We start from the raw sequence: 22,988 nt of genomic DNA on the forward strand, positions 1-22,988 counted from the left end.
AAAAAAAAACTTGTGGGAACTTATTCAGCAAATCACGCAGAACTCGTCAAACCTGATTTTTCTCAGTACCACCCGTCTCCGCTTTCGCACATGCAGTTAGTGGCTCCATATGTCAAACACACACACGCCACAGTCACGCTACTCACCTGTGTTAATATCACCGACTGTAGCTTGCTTATATAAGCCGTACAGATCGCCCATTTCTTGCTGGTTTGGTTTCTGCTTCAGAACCTTCACCTCCTCTACCGCTTTGTCAAAGGCGTCCTGGTTAGGACAAGTCACAGCATATCCTCAGATCATATCCACTCGCCCATCTTCACTATCACCTGAATGCTCTTCTCAGTAACCAGGAACGAGTTTAAACTTAACACCTCGTTACAACTACAAGAACCTGTCGAGCTAAACGGTCTGGTTCCTGCCCCCCCACCAAAAAAAACCCTCTTTCCAGTCCCTGTGATTTATACGTAAGTCAACATTACAGAGAAATCACTTAGAAACAATGTTAATATTTTAGATAAGATTCCAGGAAAGTTTTAAATACTAAAGAGGTCATACTTACAGTCATGACTGCGGTGAAACTGGGGCACACCTTTGCTCCTGTTCAAAGGCCTGCTCGTCCAACTCGCTGCAGTTGTGTCAGCTGTGCTGTGATTTGCTGAGAGAAAGGAAGTGGGAGGGTTTATGGGATTTCTTAGGAGGGGGTGCGGAGGGGGGTTTGATATTGATTGGATACCAAGTAAATACAGTCACTGTTGTCAGTACCGATACCAATCCCGATACTTTTAACCTATAAAGGCAGTTTACAGTCATGATTTATGAGACTAATCGTCATCAATTTGCTAATTCTAGGAACATTTTAATGACCACTAGATCACTGTGATTTTTACTTTCATCAATAACTAGTTGGTAAAACACACCTTTATGCTTATCATGTGTTTCGAAACTTGGTGACCTGGAATGTAAACATATCTGTCACTGATGCACTAAAGTAGACATGACAATTAAAACAAAGTATTGATTGTCATTTCATAGTGTGTGTTTGAGGCATGTATTTTTAATTTCCATAACCAATTTTTTTAACAGATATCAGTGGACAACATGCTGATCTTGAAGCATAGAAACAAAATATCAATCAGATACTAATACCAGTGTCAGTATCGATACTTGTACTGATACTTATAATTGGATCGATCTATCCACATCTGTGAGATATTTTACACCCACTATAGCAAACCTATATATATTATACTTATAAACGTTCCTACAAAAGATCTAATCGTTACATGTCAAGGGAGTGGTTTTGTGTGACAGTAGAAAAAGTCACCACAAGAGGGCAGCACGCAGATATTAATCTATGTGCGCTTCTTCCAGTCAGTCCTGCTGAACAGACCTGTTGTAGCGCACGATCTGATATCCTCGTGTTGGTGTTGTTCCCAGATCATCATACTAAATGTTGTTCCAGGATCAACATTGCAAGTGACCAATCAGAATGTTGTGACGTCATACTTTTGCGACTTCGGGAAAAACCGGCGTAAAACAAAAAACTTTACTTAAGCTGCGAGAAACCGCCTCTGTCCGCCGATCAACGGACCCTGACCCTAACCCTAACCATAACCCTTTAATAAACAGTAAGCAGAATTGATATTGTCCTTGCAACATTGGAATTTCATAAATGCACGAATGGCTTGGCACGCAAAAGAATAACGTCACAACAATGTGATTGGTCACTTGCAATGTTGATCCTGGAACAACATTTTCATGATGGTCTGGGAACAACACCAACACGAGGATATCAGATCATCCCTGTTGTAGCGGTCCAGCTTCATCAGCAGGAAATGTGGATTTAAAGGCATATTTTAGTTATGACGGCAGAGTAAGGTAAACACACTCCCTGTCCCTGTCATATAAACACACATAGAAACTCAGTACCTGGCCACTTTATTAGGTAGTTTGCTGTTGCATGGTTAGACTCCCTGTTGCCATCAGCACTGGCTTGATTCTTTGTGGCACAGATTCAACAAGGAGCTGAAAACATTACTCTGTCAGCAGGTTGTTTATGATGTGACTCTCCCTCTCCACTACATCCCAAATATCCTCTACTGGACTGGGATCTGTTGACTGAGGAGGCCATGAAGTGGGGGAAAAAATCCAAAGGACAAGTCGTGCAAGACAATAGAAAAAGTCACCACAAGATGGCAGCAAGCACAAAATGACATGTTCGGCTGTGTGTGTGTGTGCGCAGATTTGGTGGCATTAAGTGTAATATTTAAAACATGAAGATGGTTTATTTGAATCCAGAAGTTAATCTAATCTGAAGAACTCCAAAAACGACGACAAACACCAGAGATGTGAAAGCTCGCTCTGTCATAGAAAACTTTATTCCATGTTTTATAAATTAACACTTGAAATCATCATGTTGTCACGACGACAGACACAGACTTAACACATCCAGCATATAAATGAAAATCTCTGGCAAGAGCAGAAAAATGAGAGTGCACGTAGGGCTGATGTACAAAGGTGTTGTTTTGGGAGTTTTTTTAATGAAGAAAAAGTTGGTTGAAGAGTCAAAACTTCCTTTTTAATCCGTTTTTATATTTCCGCTCCGCCTTCTCCGTATGATAGATTATTTAGAACATGTGAAAGACTTCATTTTGTGCCACGCTTCCTAAAAGAGCAATACACCTGAAATTGCATTTCTTTCTACATGCAGATATATCCACTTAAAATGAATCTGAGTTCTATTTTCAATAGAAACTATTTTCAATCAGTTTGGTGTGTAACAAGTATTAATGTCACACGATGCTTGGTTACATTTAAACTATGGCCTCTTACCTTACCCAATATAAGCTAGCTGTACCTTAGTTTAGTGTCAGGACTGTCACCTGACATAAAGTAAGCTTAAATAAATAATTTCTTATTTAGATTTATCCAGCTCCAGTTGGATAAACAGTAAAACAGTGAATGACAGTAAAATATTGTAATACAGCTTCTTAACTGAAATATTACTGCCTGTGTTGGTGTTTACTTCATCAGAGTGGGAGAAAAAAAAAGCAGCAGAAACATCTGACATTTTACATCTGAATAAGTCAGAGGCCGTGGTGAGATTCCCCTGAGCGAGATGGCAGCAGCAGACGTGCATCTCGCTGGCCTGGATGCTGCATCTACGTGCATCGATCTGGAAAATGAGCAGTTAGCACCTCTAAGTTACGACAAGGCAGGCGGCTGATCCGTTTGAGAAATGGCTTAATTCAAACATACGCACTCGTGTCAAATATTGTGAAAAATAGTGATTATGATGATATTCAGTGTTTAAATATTATAGTTTAATATTTTACTGTTGCAGTGTTTCTTTGTAAAGGAGAGGATTCAAAACATAGTGTCAACTCTGGGAAGGAGTTTTTCTTTGAGATATGCCTTTCCCAAAACAAATAGTTTTAACACAGTGCTGATCACTGTCAAGGGAAGAAAAGGAGAAATTAGAAAAGAAAACCTTCAAATGACTTCAAATAGAAACAGATCTGTACAGCACCAAATGCTCCTAGAGAGGAATGCAGACAGCGTGAGGAAAGCCAAGCGCACTTCTGATGCTCATAGTAAACCTCATTTAAGCTCGACTATCAGCTGTAAGGTTACAGAGGCTGTTTTGATTGCATGAATACTGCTCTTCCGTTTTGGATTAACAGAAAAGAGATCGATAAAACACTTTAAATGTTAACTAAGTAGTCTAACTACCAATGCATCGAGCAGTAAAGGTGGCACCACCGCTCTAAAAATCTCAAAGAGTCTTCCAGCTAATTGTTGAAGAGGATCCTCTCTGAACCCCCTCAAAAGGCCAGAGATGATCCTCCAAAGTGCTCAAAGAGTGTATAAATCTTTTATCCTCCATGTGCTTTATATTCATGAGTCTGGGTTTTTCATGCACGCTGCTGAAAACGGTGCTTCTCACACATTACTGACATTCTCCAGCCCGTTGCGGCAGTCGTCGTCTGGCAGGATGAAGCGGATGTGCCGGCTCTTCTCCCAGCCGCGGCGGATCTGCCCGAGCCGGTGGCCCACGCAGGGCAGGAAGAGGGCCACGCGGCCCAGCAGCACCGCGAGGGGGAGAATGAGGACCAGGAGGAAGGTGGGAGGCATGTAGAAGTAGTACTGGGCCGAGAGGAAGGCGCGGTTCCAGCCGAAGATGAGGGTGTGGAGGGTAGCCATGGATAAGGCGCAGTAGCCGAGTGTGGACTGCAGGAGACAGAATAAAGGGGATAATACCTTTAATAAAATCTTACAACACTGATTGCATTTTTTTAGCTTCCTTGTGTTGACAATTAAAAAAATGCAATATTAAAATCGCTGTTTCCATCATAGATTTAAAAATGAGCTACATTTTAGTTAGCACACTTTCTAATCGAACTCTACTGGTTCTACTGGAAGTTTCTTCCTGTCAAAGGCGAATTTTTCCTCCCCAATGTTGCCAACTGCTTACTTATATGGTGGTCGTCTGACTGTTGGTGTTTTCTCTCTGTTATTGCAGGTCTTTACCTTACTTAATATAAAGCGCCTTGAAGCAAATGTTGTGATTTGGTGCTATATAAATAAACTTGAATTGAACATTTGCGTATACCTTTTAAAGGTATATACAGTATATACCTTTCAGCATTCATGGTGCCTTTACAGACGTCCAAGCTGCCAATCAAATAGGCACTGAAACACTGCCGTACCATCAGTCATGCAGGCTTTTGAACCGAGTGCTGATAAAAAGCCGGGTAGTTCTGCTTTGTATAAAAGAGCTTAGATCCTGAGACAGCAGCAGCATTTCTGAATCATGTTAACATACGAGTTCCTCTTTGTTTGACAGAGCTTTAAAGTGTTTCTGAGCGCATGCATTCATTTCAATGACAGACACGTGTCTGTTTTATTGCAGTGCCTCCCGAGGGCCAAAGGATCACAGGCATTAATAAATGATTTGTCCCTCACATACAGAGACTCTGTAGATGATGAGATATTCAAGGACTTCATAAATTTATGTTAAGGGATATTATTCTAAATTATTCTTGTTCCACAATTCGTAGATGCAGTTTCTTCGCAGATTAATGACACTCTGCCAACCTTTACTTCTAATAAGCTGTTTTTAGTCGCACTCATGTTGATGACCTGTTGCCAGTGAACCTAATTAGTTGCAAAAAAACATAATAGATTTATTGAAGCTGAAACTTTTTACAAGGGATATCCCTGAAATTTAAATATAATTCAATTCAAAAGCAAATACGTAAAAGAAAAAGAGTGGTGGGATGGTCGGCAACAAAGACTCATGTAGCAGTAAGGGTTAGGCTGACACTAGAGGCTGTTTTTGACCGTAAAACTCATCGTGCAAGGGCAGACGGGAGGGTGGGGGGTCGTCAGAGAGCCAAAGCCAACAGCCAAAGGCGGCTGCAGGTTTCTGCTATGAATCCTTCCACAGGTTCAGCAACAGAAACAGTGCTCTCCAAGTGCTCCTGTAGTCAGCTCAGCTCGAGGCGAATTAAACACCAAGTGAGTTGCAATGGCAAGAGATGAATAATTTTCTATTTATATCATGTGACGTCCTGCAAACTTCAAAGTTTGCTTGTGTTTATCCTCACTGCTGAAAGCAAAGACAAATTTATGGAAACATGCAGGTCAGGGTGGTCTTCATTCGGTGCTTAAACACACAAACACACATACTAAAAATTAAACCATAAAAAACACATTATTTTTAAACCCAGAACATTTTATTTGCATTTGTGTCACCTAAAACAGTGATTCCCAAAGTGTGGCCAGCCCTGGTGGACTGTAACGGTACTGCAGGCAAGCCACATTAATAACAAACAGTCCCGATCAAAAGATGTTTTCAATAAATTGCATGCTCAAAAATATGTTTTGTCTCACTCCCATTTCTTCTAGTTGCATGTGAAGCTCTACTTGGAACCTTGTTGAGATTCAACCATGCAAAATATAATTTTTTGCCATTTTTCAAGTGCTCTTAAACTTTTGAAAGTCAAAATTCCTTACGCATAGGTTTATTTGTTTGTTTTTTTGTGCAAAATTAACATAAAGGCTGCCATGATCCATTGTAACACTGTTATCTTACAGCTAATTTGCATCTGCAATCCCTTGGCAGGTTACATATTTACATACATTTATTTATTAAAAAAGGGAATTTAAACTGGTAATAGGAGGTGGTTAGCCTGACTCATTACTATGACCTAAATTTACTGCTCTTATATTGAAGTTAGTGTCCCAGTGGCAGGTGGGTCACACATTGGGCTTAACAGTTTGCATATGCCTGGGTAACAGCAGCAACTTATAAATGGACCGGTTTACATATAGCATTTTTCTGCTCTACCCGAGAACTCAGTGTACTTTACATCTAAAGCACCTAAAATATTAGCCAGCTGAGAACTGATATAGCAGATCAATGCCACCACAATTGACTATATAATTTAAACACCTAGATCACTCAACGGTTCCTTAACTGTCCAAGAGCGCCCACACTGAAGCAGAAACTAAAAATAGACCCCAAAAACAGGGTTCTGGATACTTTGACAGTTGCTAGCTCTGACAGTGTTTATGCATTTAAAAAAAAAAAAAAGGAGAGAGAGAAAAAAAAACAAAAACAAACTAATTGTGCACCCATGCTGTTGACAACAAGTCTAGAAGTGCTTTAATCGCACAAACTGTTGACATGTGACTAATCTGAAGGCCACTGAATTAAAGGAAGATGAAATGGGAAAAGTGGCACAAACAGACTTCACGTCCTGGAAAACTGGAGGCCATTGGGGGGGGGGGGTTAAGGAGAGGAGGAAGTGTGTGTACAAACTGAGTCACAACCCTCCTAACGGCTTTGTCACAGCACAAGTTTAACAGCAAATCTGGGGCAGCTGCGGGACTGCAAACACTAAGAGTCAGTGTTTGTATATGTGTCTTACTGCCACACATTCACTATGTGGTGTAAGAGACACAGCGTGCATCTGTCTGCACATCAGAGTGACGCCTGTCTGTTCGTATGCGTGCGACTCAAACGTCCTGCCTGTCTCCAACGTCTTTGACCATCATCCTACAAGCATGGAGAACAAAACCATTTGACAGCACATGCTAGCATGAAGTATCTGGCTGAAGTATGTGTGGGTGCGTACCTGAACGAAGGTGAACTCCCTCCAGTTGACAGTGTTGGCCACTGAGGGCAGCGAGGTGACAGCCAGCAGAGAGAGCAGCCCGAGAGCCATGATGCCCACGGACAGGTACAGCTCCATCCTCCAAACTTCCTCCCCAACCCACGAATCTGGGTGGCCAGCATTCACCTGCGTAACAAGCAACATTGATAGACATGCAGTCAATGCAAGGGTAACAGCAACATATTCAAGAGCATGACAAAAATGTGAAACTGACGCTTTGTAACTTGCCACAAACAGAGCAACCAGCCTACCTGGGCAGATAATAACCGAGTAATCAATGACTATCTGTTATTATAAATAAATAAGGAGGTTTATGAATGTTTCGTGTGTTAGAGCCCTGACTTTAGCTCAGGAGATGAAGCTTAAGGTTACGAGGAAGATTACATCTTATTAAGATGCAGATGGTGTCACTTCTTTTGCATTTTCATTTCTTTGGTGAAGAGGACTCCTCGTCCAACAATAAAGCGTAGGCCTGATGTAAGATGCAGACACAAATTTAAATGTCCCCTCTTCAGCACAAAATGCCTATGAGTTCCCTTCTCCTCTGCCTTGGGCATATTTGGCTAGAGACTAGCACAAAGGGAGATGTCTTTCCTGGTCATTGTATTCAAATGTGATGGGGGAACATTGTTGCTTCCACAAACCGCACACCCACTGCTATGTATTTTAACAGATTAAATATAAGTTTACCAGAATACATCCGTTTGTTGGAAAATTTAATTACAGACTATGTATATTTATTCTGTATATATATTATATTTATTCTGTCCTGTTTGTTAGACTCATGGAACGTCTGAACCGACACCTCTCTTCTTCTTCTTCATCTAACCTGTTCATAGGCCTTGTTGATCAGCTGGAAGCGGGCGGACTTCCTCATGGGAAGACACAGGCTATAAATCGCATGTAGAACTGCACACAGGAAGCTGCACAGTCCAAACTGCTTCCTCTGGATCAACCAATGGTCCAGCCAGTTAGGAAAGCGGTTGTACTTGGTGCCCCACCACAGCTGGAGGAAGGCGGCAATCAAACCGGGCAGGTAGACCAGTGATAACATCACCAAGGCGACACATGGGAAAGTGACATTCACAATCTCAATGGGCAACTTGTATAAATTGTTCTTCTTCGTCGTCACATAGGGATGCAAGACATCACGGACGGAGTTATACAGGTAGAAGAAGACAAAGAGGGCCAGAGCGCAGATGATGGGGGTGCGCCAAGATGGAAACAGATACAGCGGGAGGTTTTCGATCTCTAGTGAAGAGGAGAGGAGGCCCATGTCAACAGGGATGAAGCCCATCCTGCGGCAAAGCTGCATCACAGAGCTCTTGGCATTTTGATCGTCACTGCAGAGGAAAACCTGGAGAAAAAGACGACATAAAGACAAACATGTTTAGAGGCTAGAAACCAATTTCATTTGAAACCGCATATACCACCAGACCTCCATGAATGCGAATAGTCTTAGAGTGGTGATGACGTCCCCTACCTGTCGGCTCCCATCCCGTGGTCCTGCCTGTAGCGTCCAGGCTGATATGGTATTAAACCCCTTGACCACATAACTCTCAGGAAATAGATCAGCCAGCTGTTGGGCATTGGAAGGCCCTTCTTGCTTGATTTGCAAACCGTTGCTGACATCCACGAGAGTCTTTCCAGCTAGTGCTGGCTTCAGGTGGACCAATGTAGAGTGGTGCTCAGGGTACACGGCAACAAAGAGCAAGTCTGCTTGGTTTGCAGCCTCCATCTGCGAGGTCACCTGACGGACAAAGACAGAAACGTTCACGCTCGATATCAAAACTTTCCCTTATATTTAGCTTGTTTCATTAGTTGATTTCCTAGTATTGTTAAACACAGCCTGGTCAAATATTAGTAAAACGTAGCATAGCATAGACCTCTGCCTACAGTATTTACACTAAGCATCTCCTTGACCCTAATACATATTTGGCTCTAAAAACATACCTCTGAACGCGACAGATAAATTGTATGTTTGAATTAAAACCCTGTAGCTCACCGCTGTCAGTCTCAGTCAAATGCTTTGCACAGTTCCCATTAACCACAAACTATGTTTACTGAAAACCGCCATGAAAGAAAACAAAAAAAAAACCTCCAAAAAGCTTTATTGGGATTATTTGAATTTCAAACTCAAATAAGCCAGGAAGTCCTTTCTTGCAGCTTGCAAATGAATAAACAGGCAGTAATAATATATGCTATTACAGTTCTGTTTAAAACTCTTCACCAGACCTTCTTGTAGTTATTAAAAGCAGTCTTAAGCAAGAGTTCTCCAGATTTTCTGAATGTCTATCAAACCCTTTCTTTGGACACTGGTTTGACAAAATCGATGACATTATGAATTTAAAGAAGTTTAAAAAGCATCTGAATGGCAACAACTTCATTTGACAGCAATGATCCCAAACACAGTGCTAAACAATGCTTGAAAACAGGAACATACAATTGAACACAACAGTCATGGTCTCGTGTCACGGTTTGGGTGAGACATGAGACCATGGCTAAATGGATGTACTGTAATTTTAGTCAGTGCTGTTTTTGGCAGTGCAACAATAACGTCTATGACAATCATGGAGTGTCTCCCCAGACCTCAACATCATTGAAGCAGTGTGGGATCACCTTGACAGTGAGCAGATGAAAAGGTAGCCAACATCCAAAGAAGAGCCTTGAAAGTCCTTAAAGAAGGCTATTTAAAGAAATGACAAGAAAGCTGCAGGGTTGTTTTTTGTTTTGTTTGTTTTGTTTGTTTTTTGGGTTGTTTTTTTTTTTTGGGTAGCATTACTAGGATGAATGTATGTGTGTGGTTTTTAAGTGTGCTTTGACCATGTATTAAACACTCCATGTGGCAAAGGAGTATATCATTACATACACGTCTTACTTAAATTCCCAAGTGCTATTTCTGACCCTATATTCATACATGAGCTTTTAAGGCAACATTAAAGGTTATTCAGCTGTTACACATTTTCATCACATGGCTTGACTCCAAAGAAGAATTGACCCTTAGATTTTTTTTTCCCCCCCTGTGGCTTCGAGGTGCCTATACTGAGCTGAAAACACACTAGTAAAAGGCTCCACACTGGTGACAGTAGTGGAAGTGGATCTAGTCAAATAGTGTGTGAGACCTAACATTGACATGAGACCATAACTCGAGCAATCTTACGGATTTTAGTCAGCAATTTTTTGGCAGAGCAACAATAAAGTTTACAACATAGCCCAACTCTAACTTCCAGATCCTATAAAAGACAGGTTGATTACTGAGCATGAATTCTAGGAGGCACTAACACTAAATTAGCGAAACAAATGATAAGGGGATATTGGACCTTGGTGCAGCCTTTCATCTCAATTTAAGCCAACCTTTTTCTGATTGGCTGCCCTTCACTAACATTAACAGCAGCTGAGTGGGGCTTTCTGCTCACACCCCATAAGAGTAAAGACAACTGTGTTAAAATGAGCCTTGAGAGAAGACTTAAATTGAAGCTGTTGGCTGAGAGGGATTACTTGAACGCATTTGATAGAAGCCATTGTAAGCATGTGAAAAACATAACAATAGCACTCTCTGTTCCTCATCCATATTTGTATGCCTGTGGTGAAGACACCTTAAAAAATGATTCAAGCTGCAGATGGGAACTTAATCAGGGGCTGACAAGAAGTCATCTTGTGGTGCAAATGTATTGTGGCGCAGGCTGATGGATTGACTGCTGTATGCTCCTCCCATACTGCCTCTCATCTTCTTCTCTCAATCAACTGAGATTATCTAGTAGCTATGTTTATGAGGTAAAGCAACAACATCCATTATCACTGCTGGGGGAAAAGTCAAAGGAATGTATAATTACCACCAGAGGGACGGAAACAAAAACACCAATTACACTGTGAGTGTGAACGTGAGTGTCAGTGTCGCTGCATATGTCACCTCCGCCTCTTCGGGGAACAGAGCCGTGAAGCGCGCGGGGGTTCGGCTGCCCACCACAACCTGATAGCCGGAGGCCACCAGCCTTCTGGCCAGAGAGCGGGAGAAGTCGCCGGTGCCCAGGATGCCAATCAACAGGGTGCTGGGCGTCATCATGGAGGCTTCAAGGTGTCTGGAGCCCCCAGCTCTTTCTCGGATTAAAGGCCTCGCCATATCATCAGGCATAGTGCACTGACAAACCAGCAGAGAGAGCAGCAGATGAGACCTAAAACAAACACGAATCTTAATAACAGAGTTACAACAGGTTGAATTTAACGGTAGCTTTCTAGCTGCACCTTTGCAGAGCACAGATGTCTAATACCCATTATCTGTGAATCTCAGCTGGCATGTCCTAGATCCACAACTCTGCACCATCAAAGCAAAGTTACTGTCCAATAATAGCGTAAATGGATGTTATGGCAGCCCAAATATAGCAACTGCGAATTTTGCTGCTACTCCTGGACACGCTGACTAAAAAAAAATTAATTAAAAACAAAACAATCACAAACATTTAACCCAGGAAGCTTTCACTTTAATTATTTCAACTTTACTGAAACACGCTTGATGGGATTATCTCACGCGGAAGGATTCGAGAAAAATATGAAAACACACTTTGAAGCACTTTAATAATCACCTAATGATCACAGTGATACATGCCGAATTTATTTTAAAAAGCCAATACTTCAGAGGCTGTCTCGATTAATGGTGTATCTTTTGCTAAAAGTGGTTCGGAGAACGATAAGAACTTAAACAGACTGAAATCCGCACAGACTCTGGCATGAAAACGGAAAAGAGGATAGAAAGCTACTTTGCTGATGCCCTTGAGTCAACTCGGGGAAACTTTGTCTCCGAAGAAAGTTACACAAGCCAACGCAGGCAAAACGAAGACGAGCATTTTGGTAAAATAACAGCTTGTCTGACATAATACATCGTCTGTGAATACTTACAGGCACACTGTTTACTCGCGTGTAGGTGTTCAGGCTCCACGCTTCCACAGAGCTTTCTGTAAACTGGAGCCTTTCTTCCTGATAAGATGACGCGGGCGATAAAGCCACGCCCCCACGTGTATAAGCGAGATAAAGCAGCGTAACGGGCTCCATGATATTTATTACACGTGTGATTTCCGCACTTAAAGGGGCGGGTTAACACCACAGTAAGCATGAGCACTGCACACAGTAAAGACAAAGTGGCTGTTACTCCATTTCCATAATTAAGAGGAAAACTTACGCGTTTTTCTCTTAATTATGACGTTTGACAAATGAAAAGTTTATCATCCTTAACAGGGGCGGGTCCAGAGGGGGTGTGTGCATGGGCTGGCACCACCCCCACTGGAATACAATATATTCTTCTGGTGCCCCCAGATTACTGCTATGGGGTCTTTAAGTGATGATGTGATGAATCCTGCTTCTGGGCACAAACTACTCTGCATTTAATAAGGCTGTTGTGTTTTTAACATGTTTTAGTGCTTGTATCTTGTTATACTTTGCACAGACCCGTTTGAAAACAAAGGGGGATCGCACTTTTCTCATATTGTGGATGGATTATCTCAGTTGTTCTCCCAACTGAAGTTTGGTCCGTTTATATCATCCTGCCATACGATTGCATTTGCCCCTAACCTTCGGGAACCCTCACATTAACTTTTATCAAGTGGAAGAAGGTTGGCGTTCATCCTCCAGCTTCAGTGTTTGTTATGCTAACATAGCTGTGTCACTGGCAATCACGTATCACATTATTATAAACCAGCTAGCCAAACTTGAGTAACCTTACAAACGTCACTGCTGTTTACTTTCGTGTCTTCATTTATGTCAGAAGTGATAGCAGAGATGTACGTCTTAATTTGTTTTGGAAATTCCTCAGTCAGAATATGCTATATTATATTTAGATGGAAACTAGCAAGCTAACTTCCTGCTAACTTTTAACTCCGTTAAATTTCATAAATTTGGTTTTCATGGATGAATGGATGTTAAACTTAATTGTTACACCTGGTAGAGCAGCCACACTGATCATTTTATTACAGATGAAAGAATTTAGACAGTTTTAAACTCTCAGTAATGCCGCAGTGATCGTGTGATCTGCAGCGGAGTTTGGGCCCAGACACGGCTAATGACGTCAGACTTAAACACCAGACAGGGCTACAGAGCTGCAAATCTTAACGTTACTTTAGATTAGGGGTGTCAAATGTAAAATCAGCCCAGCAAGGATGTCAAGCTGGCCCACTAAATGGCTTAGGAATATATGAAGGAGAGCATGGACTTTGGACTTTTAACTACATATAACTGTAATTTCATAAGTTTAAAATGTATTTTATTTACAGCGTTCTCCACTGATATAGACCTCTGTCATTGCCATTGCTATTCATACAACAACTAATCATGTAAGAGATAAACAACTAAATGACAGAAAACTTCCTGTTTTTTCACTATCAACTGTAAAACATTTATGTCACTCTGAAATTGCAGGTTTTTTCTTATTATTTTAATTTAGCTTTAAATGAGGATTTAAATAACTTTAGACTGACAGAAAGGGGACTTTCACTGGTTTGGCCCACTAAAGAACAAAATGTGACCCATGATGTAAAATCGTTTTGACATCCCTGCTTTAGATAGTTTAAGCATATTTTGGTGCTGAAGAAATGAGTATTGTTACGTTACTTAAGTTGGATAATGATTTTTATTTCACGAAAAGCTCTTAATACCTGGTTTGTTACATTGCAAAACAGGTAATTACTATAATCAGTGTTTAAACTCTTGTGCAGTACCAGTTTTCACATAATACATTTAGGGGCAGGGTTGCACATGAGCCAAGGAAATGGAGTACCCAGCCAAAAATGCATTTCTTTTTGTGCCATATATGCAATGATGTTCACAGGTTTATTGACAATGACACATTTTTGTATTTTATTGTCTGCACACCACTTCAGTGGATTGTAAATCAGGCAATCATGATGTGATTTAAGTGCAGACTTATATTCAATTCAGGGATTTAGCAAGAGTATTACTTTACCTCCTTGTGAATTACATTAATTTTTACTTACAGTGCCCAATTAGCTGAACTTGCATTTGGTAGCTGTTCACTGTAACTCTCAACTTGAGTTCCAAATAAATATCAACGCCACACATACATACACATCCTCCTATCAGAAATGGCAAAATTCAAAGAGTGGCCAAATCATCAGTCTGTTCAATTTAATTGAATTTTATTTATATAGCACCAACTCACAGCATCAGTCACTTTTGTATTGTAAAAAGAAACTCCCATTTAACAGGAAGAAACCTAAATCAATAGGCCTAGAAGATCAAAGCAGAGATTTGCTTACATGGTTAAGAAAAACGTCTTCGCATCGTTGAAACAAGTTGATAACAAACTTGTGGAGGTAATTTTGTCACTGTCAAAATCTACACTCAATCAAAGCTTCAAGAATGGAACTATAGAGAGTTCATAGCACGGTGCAAATCACCGGTACACTCAGAAACAGGAAGGCCAGATAAGATTTTAAAAACATCTAAAAGAGCCAGCCAGGTTCTGGAAAAATGATGGAATGATGGGATGAGAAAACAGTATTTCACAGAAAAAATGCATGATGAAAACATGCTGCCAAAGCAACCCAACATTGTTAAGGGCAAAGAAATTGGATATTCCTCAGTGTCCAAATCAGACACCTGATCTCAATCCAATAGAACATGCTGTTCAATTATTAAAAACAAAACTGAATTTGATATACCTTTACTAGTCCCACTAGGGGAAATTTCATAAGGCTAAATTCAGACCAACAAAGAAGCAGAAGCTGAAGGAGGCTGAAGTGAAGGCCCAGCAGAGCATCTCAAGGGGGGAAACACAGCATTTGGTCTTGTTCATGACTTCTGCATGTCAGGCATTCAATTGACTGCAAAGGGTTTTCATCCAAGCATTAAAACAGTGCTCATATTAGTTTGTTCAATTCATTTGGAGCCTTTGGAAATGGGGGATGATTATGTAACCGCAGTAAGGTTGTACTGGATTATGTGGAGCTTCGGGGAAAGAAACAAAGAAAGATACGACAGTGAATCATCAGGATAAATAACAGTAGGAGACATGCTGGGGGCAGAATATAACTAAAGAGCTGCTCTGGATAAAGAATTGACCACTTTGACATGTTACATGGTTTGCTGAAGCAGATAAGATTTAAACAACTCCCAGTTCAACAGTTCCCATTATCCGGGCCCCACTTCCTGAGCCAGTTATGGCAAATGAGCAGGCGCAGTATAACACAGTGATTATACTTCAGTGATTTCTCAGCGTTTCATTTTGTGCCACTGTTAGCTCAAAATTCGACTCTGTACAGTTTAGTGTTAATCAGTTAATACCCCGACAAGTTCTCCAACTTAACAATCATATTGGTTGACTAATGCCCAGATTTCCACTCTGTTTTATTAGGTCGGCCGTGTGACAGACTGGAAACCAGTCCAGGATCTACCTCGCCCTTCATTCTATGACAGGTGGGCACCTAAACTAAAGGTTAGAAACAGATCATAGTTTGGGTTAAAATAGCTTTTTTCAACATTAAAGCATTAGAAATGTCGTTTTTCTAGGATACCAGGGTGTAAAGTCCTCTCCCAACTCAAGGTGAAGACAACAGCACACATTATGAGGGGTTGTTTCCTGGGTGAGGACAGTTTATAATGTCTGACATTTAAGATGTAGATTGTAGATCGTTGTAAACAACTAAACATTAACAGCACACAGCTGAACAGCACCCCGGAAAACACAATAAACACTGCCCTGGTGACTACATGCTAGTCTTGTTGAACGCTATGTTAGGAATACAATGCAGGGGTACGTTTTGAGCACATAGTATGCTCAGTTTCAAGTCTGCTGACTGCTCTTCGTGTTCATTTACAAAACACAGAGAAGCCAACGGCGACAACGCTCAGCTTGAATCTTCGCAGCTAATGTGTGGCGACACAACAGCCTCGGCTATCCTTTATATACAGTCTATGTTCCAGCCTTACAGAAATGCTACTGTAGCTGCGGACTCAATTATAAAAATAATTTTAGGGGCTCATCCCAAACTGCCAGGTCTGCCTGATGAAGGAGTAGTAACAGTATATTAGATAGTGGCGCCTCACATTTTCCCTATTGCTATAAAATCGGAGTATTTGATACACTGGCCTTGGGATTAGAAGAGAAAAGCAAAAGCAAATCTGTGTTTAAAAGCTGCCTGACCGCAGGACACGCACTGTCAACATGACTTCATCATGTCTGCCTTTGCCACTTGCAAAAGGTTGAATCCCCGCGGCTCGCTGTGCTGCATCAGTGCCACCACACACAAACACACAGTCTTTCTCCCGCACCCTCACTCAGCTATGGCCTCTAGTTTGTTTATATCTTTAATATACAAGTATATGATGTTGAGATTTCGTGAATATGTATCGATTACTGGTGAATGCAGGGTATTCTGATCCAGTAGACTGTTTACACATTTGTTAAAGGAAAAAATAGTGCTCTTTTTATGGATTCTAATATTAAAAATTATAGCAAGTGCTACGAATTGCCTTGTCTATGTGGCTAAGTGAATGAAAGCAAAGCAAAATTCATCACGAATCAAAAGGGCTTGGATGGGAGATATTGTGGCAGGCGACAAAAGGCAAGGTCACAAAAGGTTTGCCTGCAGGTGGACAGGTACAGCGATGCAATGTTAACATCTGACAAGACCTCAGTGTCAAAGTGCTGCAGGCAGGAAGGTGCTTCTATCAGAGCCATCAGGGGCAGAGGTGTCTCTAGTGCCCTTCACCGGGGATTGGGGTCACACGTTGAGACAGGAGCTGATGTTGCAGTTCTCCTCGCTGTCCTGTTGTGGTTCAGTTACAGGTTTCTCATGCACATTTGCAGTAACACGCTGCAACATTTTACTCTCAGTAAATACACCTTTTGGCTAATTAAAGCTTTGGACACGGCGTTAGCAGTTTTCTGAATTCCTTTTTTAATGCTGTAATAAAAACACAATATCTAATAGAGCTTTAAAAGTAATGCTTTACTGTAATCTGATTTTTTTTTTTCAAGTCCCCCGTAAGGGATTACTATTGCAAAATATGTAATTAGATTACTGTGACTTTCCCGTAACCACACTGCGTTACTGCGTTACTAAACCGTGATTTTGTTTGTGAGAGTGTCTCATGACAATGACGTACGAGCGTGCAACGTCCATGGTAACAGATGTGTGCAGATCAACAATGGATAATATGAAGTGCGGGAGAGAGTACGACCATGCAGCATTTAAAACGTGGACGTACTGACATTACTTTGAGTTTGATTACGTAAAAATTGCTAAAAACATTAGTGTTCGCTGTACACTCGGGCGACCGTGGCTCAGGGGGTTGGGAATCGCATCTGTAACCGGAAGGTTGCCAGTTCGATCCTTAGGCTCTCTGTCCTGGTCGTTGTGTCCTTGGGCAAGACACTTTACCCTACCGCCTACTGGTGTTGGCCAGAGGGGCCGATGGCGCGATATGGCAGCCTCGCTTCTGTCAGTCTGCCCCAGGGCAGCTGTGGCTACAACTGTAGCTTCCCTCCACCAGTGTATGAATGTGAGAGTGAATGAATAGTGGTATTGTAAAGCGCTTTGGGTGCCTTGAAAAGCGCTATATAAATCCAATCCATTATTATTATTATTATTATTATTATTATTATTATTACACTCGACCTGAGAAGAAAACTTCGTTCTACAGTGAAAAATTTAACTTCAAATCTGAGCAAGCATCGAGCTCGCTGCCACGGGAATGTGAAATTCACAGAGAAACCCCCGGATCCCCCCACTGACATAACCGCTGTGGCACCGGGCAAACCTCCACCTGCTCCACTCCTGCTAAACAGGTGGCAATAGATTTAAGAGCGACAGGACTCAGTGATGCTGAATCTTTGATTTTATTTATTTTTTGGTGTTTTACTTGTAAACACAAAAACGTATTTTATTTTATATGCTGCAATATGCAGAAAATAGGTTTAGTATAAGTAAGTGAGTAAAATGTATTTATATAGCACTTTTTAAGACAGGAAGCTATTACAAAGCACTTCACATGGGAATATAAAAGCATATCAAACAAAACAATAAAACTATACAAAGGAAGTATAAAAACATATCAAATAAAACAACATATTACACGTGATCATTACTCAAATGCCTGTCCAAACAGATGTGCTTTAAGCTGTTTTTTTAAAAGAAGCCACAGAGTCGATGGTGCATAGTGGGGAGGTAAACTCCCCCACTACGCAAAGTACTGGAGCTAGGGTTTGAAAAGTGCGATCCCCCTTTGTTTTCAAACGGGTCTGTGCAAATAGTCAGAAGACCACTATCAGTGGATCTAAGGATCCACTTTGGAGAGTAGGTTTGAAGAAGCTCAGTGACATAGGTGCGGCTCCACCTCGTAAAGACATAAATGTAAAAGTGAGGATTTTAAACTGATATCTGTACCAAACCGGAAGCCAGTGCAAGGATTTGAAGATGGGAGTGATATGAGAGAATTTATTACTGTGGGTTAAAAGCCTTGCTGCTGCATTTTGGACCACTTGAAGACAATTTAAGGAAGCAATAGACAGACAGGAAAAGACTGCGTTACAATAGTCTAACAGGGAGGAGATGAAGGCATGGACAAGCATCTCCATTTCACCTTTGGAGACAATAGTCCTAAGTTCACCAATATTTCTCAAATGAAAAAAAGCAGCAAGGGTCACAGACCTGATTTGAGCATCAAAAGACAGAGAGAGGAAATAATTTTGAAACTGCTAATGATACGACCTAAAGGAAGAATATATAGTGAAAATATATTGTGGGACTCCACATGACAATTTAGCTACATCTGACCGGAAGTTTCCAGCTGAAGCTAAAAGTGTTCTATCCGCCAGAAATGAGGTGAACCACGTTTAAATGTTAAGTCAAAGACTGTTGAATATAATTACATTTTTGCTTTGTGCAATGTGCATGAAGTTAAAAGATTAAAACTAATAAAACAAGTTTTAAAAAAACACTTTTTCATTTTTTCAATTTTATATGATGGATTATGGAAGAAAAACGGAATTTGGTTGAAAGGTCTATTGCTTTATTACATATTCAGGTTGTGTATCATGTTTTTAAAAAGTAACTAACTAATAATGTAACGAGTTACTTTTGAAAATAAGTAGTCAGTAAAGCAATGGGATTACTTTCTTGGAGAAGTAATCAGTAATTAGTAACTAAACACTATTTTCATGTGACTTAACCAACACTGTTCAGCACACAACAATGTCATTATAATTCAAGGGAGTTAGTTTATGTGAATCACTAATAAGACCAAGCTGGAAAATAAAATGCCAAACACTGTAGTTCCTCTGATGGCCACTGGAGGCAGGCTACAAAGGTGAGTCAAACAGACCCCCATGTTAAAATGCCCAACTTACCCAGCGACAGACTTAGGAAGCTTGTGTGAGATGTGTTTAGAAGCCCAGTTGATTCAGATTTTTTAAGAATATATTTTAGTAACAAAGCCATTAACTTATGATGAGACTTTAAGATAGCGGCAGGAGTGACAGGTGGAATGGCTGTTAGCTCGCTGGACGTCTATTAATTAGGCTCTGAAATGAATCTTTAGACATTGTTTGTGCTGCTGGTTCCTTCTGTATTTTTAATGGAATCATCTGACACATATGTTGCTTTGTGGTACAACCACCGCCACCCCCAACCCCCCAAAACAAACAAGCAAACAAGTAAAAAAAACAAAAAACAATAAAGAGCAATAAAGTTTGTGCTTCTTCAAAGAAAACTCCTTTCCAGGTTTTCAGACTTATTCCTGCAGCACTCTGTACGCAGATTTCCCTTTGAAACCACGGGAGTCATCACCTGCTGGCCCTTAGAAAGAAGTCAGGACTTTATTTAGTTGTTTCCATCTTTTATATACAGTCTATGATCAAAAATAAAACAGATTTTAAACACCGTGTTCTACAGTTTTGTAGAGGTTTAGCAATTCAACAAAATTATTAAGTATAGAATTTCCTTTGTAGGAAAATAGAGACCAAATTAAAAGTATTAAAAACTGTGCTGAACTGATTTAAAAAATAAGATATAAAATTATGCTGTTAATACTTGTGTATTTACATGTGGGGTTTTTTTTAACTTATGGTAAATTGTATACACGGTAAACAAAGATGTCAGAACCTACAAGTCAGCTCTTTCTATCTTACACATATTTTGTCATTCATATTCCTCATTTATAAGATTTCCATTTGAGTATGACAACTAGGTGAATATTCCATGTAGAGACGTAGATGTCAGTCTAACCCTGAACAGATCTCTGGAGATGTCATAAATGCATTTCCAGTTATGAGAAGATTACTTCTTTATTTGCGTGTGTTTCATTATCTAAGCTGATCTCTCAGAGTTACCACATGTTTTGCTTTGTTGAAATTTCTGTATGGTATTATATTGGTTTACTGTCTTCCCTGATTACACCCAATTTAGACAGGAACCTAATAATGCGTCCCCTCCTTTGTCTCAATGTATGGCTCATGTGCGCGACACAGCTGTGCTCTAACATGATTAGAAGCATGGCAGCGCTTCAGGGCAGTATATTCTCAGAAGCCGCAGTGCCTAATGTGGACAGTGTGTCCTGCATGGCTCACCATGGCCTGAGGATACAGTTCACTGTACTAATCCTGGGTAAAGGTCATTTCTGCAGTCGGGGATCACATTGTGCTCTGTGCCCCTTCATGCATACTTAATATAAGAGTTTTCTTTTGCTATTAATTACTTCCTGTTTCCTTTCAGTTAGAGGAAAACACAAAATTTCAGCTTTGCCAGGACAGTCACGTCCACAAATTTTAACCCCAATTTCATTTATGATTTCACCTTCAGATAAGAAAAACCCAGCCGGACCAATGTTCGGGGTAGTCGGAGCTGAGCTGAGCACAAGCTGGAATTGCTTGGAGGGGGAGGCAGCACAAGGGCTTCGGCTAAGCCTCGTCTTCAGCCTCTGAAGATTTCTCCACATTGCCTTGAGCTTTAAAGCCTCTGTCGTGGATGAGAGGCCCGTGCTCCAATTCCAGGTGCTTAGCTCCACTGACCTGCTGTTTTGAAGTGTTCCAGGGCCTGAGCTTGAAAAGGAAATCAGTAGATGCTTTTTATTTTCAGTGAGCATGGGTCCTCTTTATTGAGTCTCTCAAAAGCTTGCAAGTCTTAACAAACAACCAGTTTGTCTTATTAGTCTTATTTCCACTGACGAGCTCATAAAGCACATAGTAAGCGGAGGCCAGCAGCCTCAGCGGGGAGATATTAAGAGAGGCTGTTGAGGCATTTAAGACAAATCTGTATGCAATAGAGTAATGATTGCCCATGCACGTCAAGAATTTTAATTTGCCAGACAATCTAAATCTAAATTCAAGGCCCGTGGTGCTCGATGTGAAGCAAGACATCAAATGTGTCCCTGCAGCCACGGGGAGCTTATTGCTGAAGGTGTCGACAGCAGTTAGACATCTCTGGTCCACATCCTGCATATATTAGCTGACCCCCCTACCACCACCCCGCACCACTCTGCTTTCTGTGCTCCACTTCCCCTGTGTGTGTGTGTGTGTGTGTGTGTGTGTGTGTGTGTGTGTGTGTGTGTGTGTGTGTGTGTGTGTGTGTAAAGTGACCGATGCAACCATGATGTCAGTCACATGACGTCACCATTGCAAACCTGCCCTCAGCCATCTGATGTGACTTTGAAAGATCTCCTCGTGGTCTGAGTCAAATATTTGGTCATGAGTTTAGCTGCTCTTCATTAAATTTGACTTTAGTCAAAAAAAAAAAACAACAACAACAAATATATAAATAAATAAGAAGTAACCTGCATCTTTAATGCATTTAACTACAGAGTAATTAACTACTTCATGTATTTATGATGATTAGTGCAAAATCCAGCATCTGTGCAGACAGACTGCATGAAGCCAAAGCGAGTAAAAAAACAAAACATCTTTAAAAGATCATAGGAGACAATTCAAGCCCCCAAACTTTCCACTAATTTGTCTCAACAGAAGAATAAATCTATTTTAGAAATCCTCATTTCCATCAAGGGAATGAATGAATACATTTTCCCCTGTAATTTATTCCACCTACATAAAGAAAATTTGTAAACAAATATGCAGTCATGTGGCTTTTTAAAGCGGTGTATGTACGCATGGATTGAAGCAGTCCGCTACAAGACTGCGAGATGCAAACGCTGCCAGTCGTTGACATTTTGAATAACATCTGTGCAACTTTATATGGCTGGTCCTTTTTGTCAGGTCACTGAAAACTAAATAGAGCATTTCCTGTTACACCTGCAGAAATGAAAGCTCTTTTAAACTGTATCCGATGTTGGTGATATTATTATTAGAAAGTTAAAAAAAATGAAGAGAATCAAAACCGCCTATTAAGACCTCCTTCTGCTGTAAACATGACTATCACTAGACATGAAGTTTTCATTTCTTTGCTGATAGAAAGGGTTCAAAAAGTCTAAAAGAAGCATTTTAGATCTAAGTTCTAAGGGGTTTGATTTCAGTAAAATGCCTTAAATAATGAATTAAATGAAATTTCCCCGTCTTACATAGTAAGTATGCTGTACTTTTTGGGGCTCAGGCTATATTATGTTGTAGATTGATCTTTCTTCTTTACATCTTTCTTTAATATTCATTATGTTGAAGTGTATGACAGATGTTCTCATATTCAACTGTCCTTTTATTTGATCATATTTTATTTGTGATCACGACTGTTATTATTTACTTACACAATCATTTTATCTCCTTTCCTTTAAAATAACTGATGTTATGCAATACTTAAAATGACTTATGGATTACCTAAAATTACTGACGCGTTACTTAAAAATGCTTTTAAACTGCTT

At 40.5% G+C, this 22,988-nt stretch overlaps 1 protein-coding gene across 2 annotated transcripts; it reads right to left on the reverse strand.

The window, feature by feature from the left end:
- Positions 1 to 2,349: 2,349 nt before the first annotated feature.
- On the reverse strand, positions 2,350 to 12,177 carry LOC102193487 (metalloreductase STEAP3). 2 transcript variants are annotated; one of them, XM_005739846.1, is made up of 6 exons: positions 12,075 to 12,177; positions 11,092 to 11,319; positions 8,665 to 8,931; positions 8,011 to 8,538; positions 7,143 to 7,307; positions 2,350 to 4,230 (listed from the first exon to the last, which is right to left on the reverse strand). In XM_005739846.1, the coding sequence occupies exons 2-6, from the start codon at positions 11,311 to 11,313 to the stop codon at positions 3,943 to 3,945; spliced, it is 1,470 nt and encodes a 489-aa protein (XP_005739903.1). In that variant the 5' UTR covers positions 11,314 to 11,319; positions 12,075 to 12,177; the 3' UTR covers positions 2,350 to 3,942. The 2 variants fall into 2 exon arrangements, with proteins under 2 accessions (XP_005739903.1, XP_013768048.1); XM_013912594.1 differs by having other exon boundaries at positions 11,092 to 11,353; positions 12,075 to 12,167.
- Between the last annotated feature and the right edge of the window lie 10,811 nt (positions 12,178 to 22,988).

This window comes from Pundamilia nyererei, unplaced genomic scaffold, assembly GCF_000239375.1.
Source record: "Pundamilia nyererei isolate P.nyererei 1_Seehausen unplaced genomic scaffold, PunNye1.0 scaffold00094, whole genome shotgun sequence".
Lineage (NCBI taxonomy): Eukaryota > Metazoa > Chordata > Actinopteri > Cichliformes > Cichlidae > Pundamilia > Pundamilia nyererei.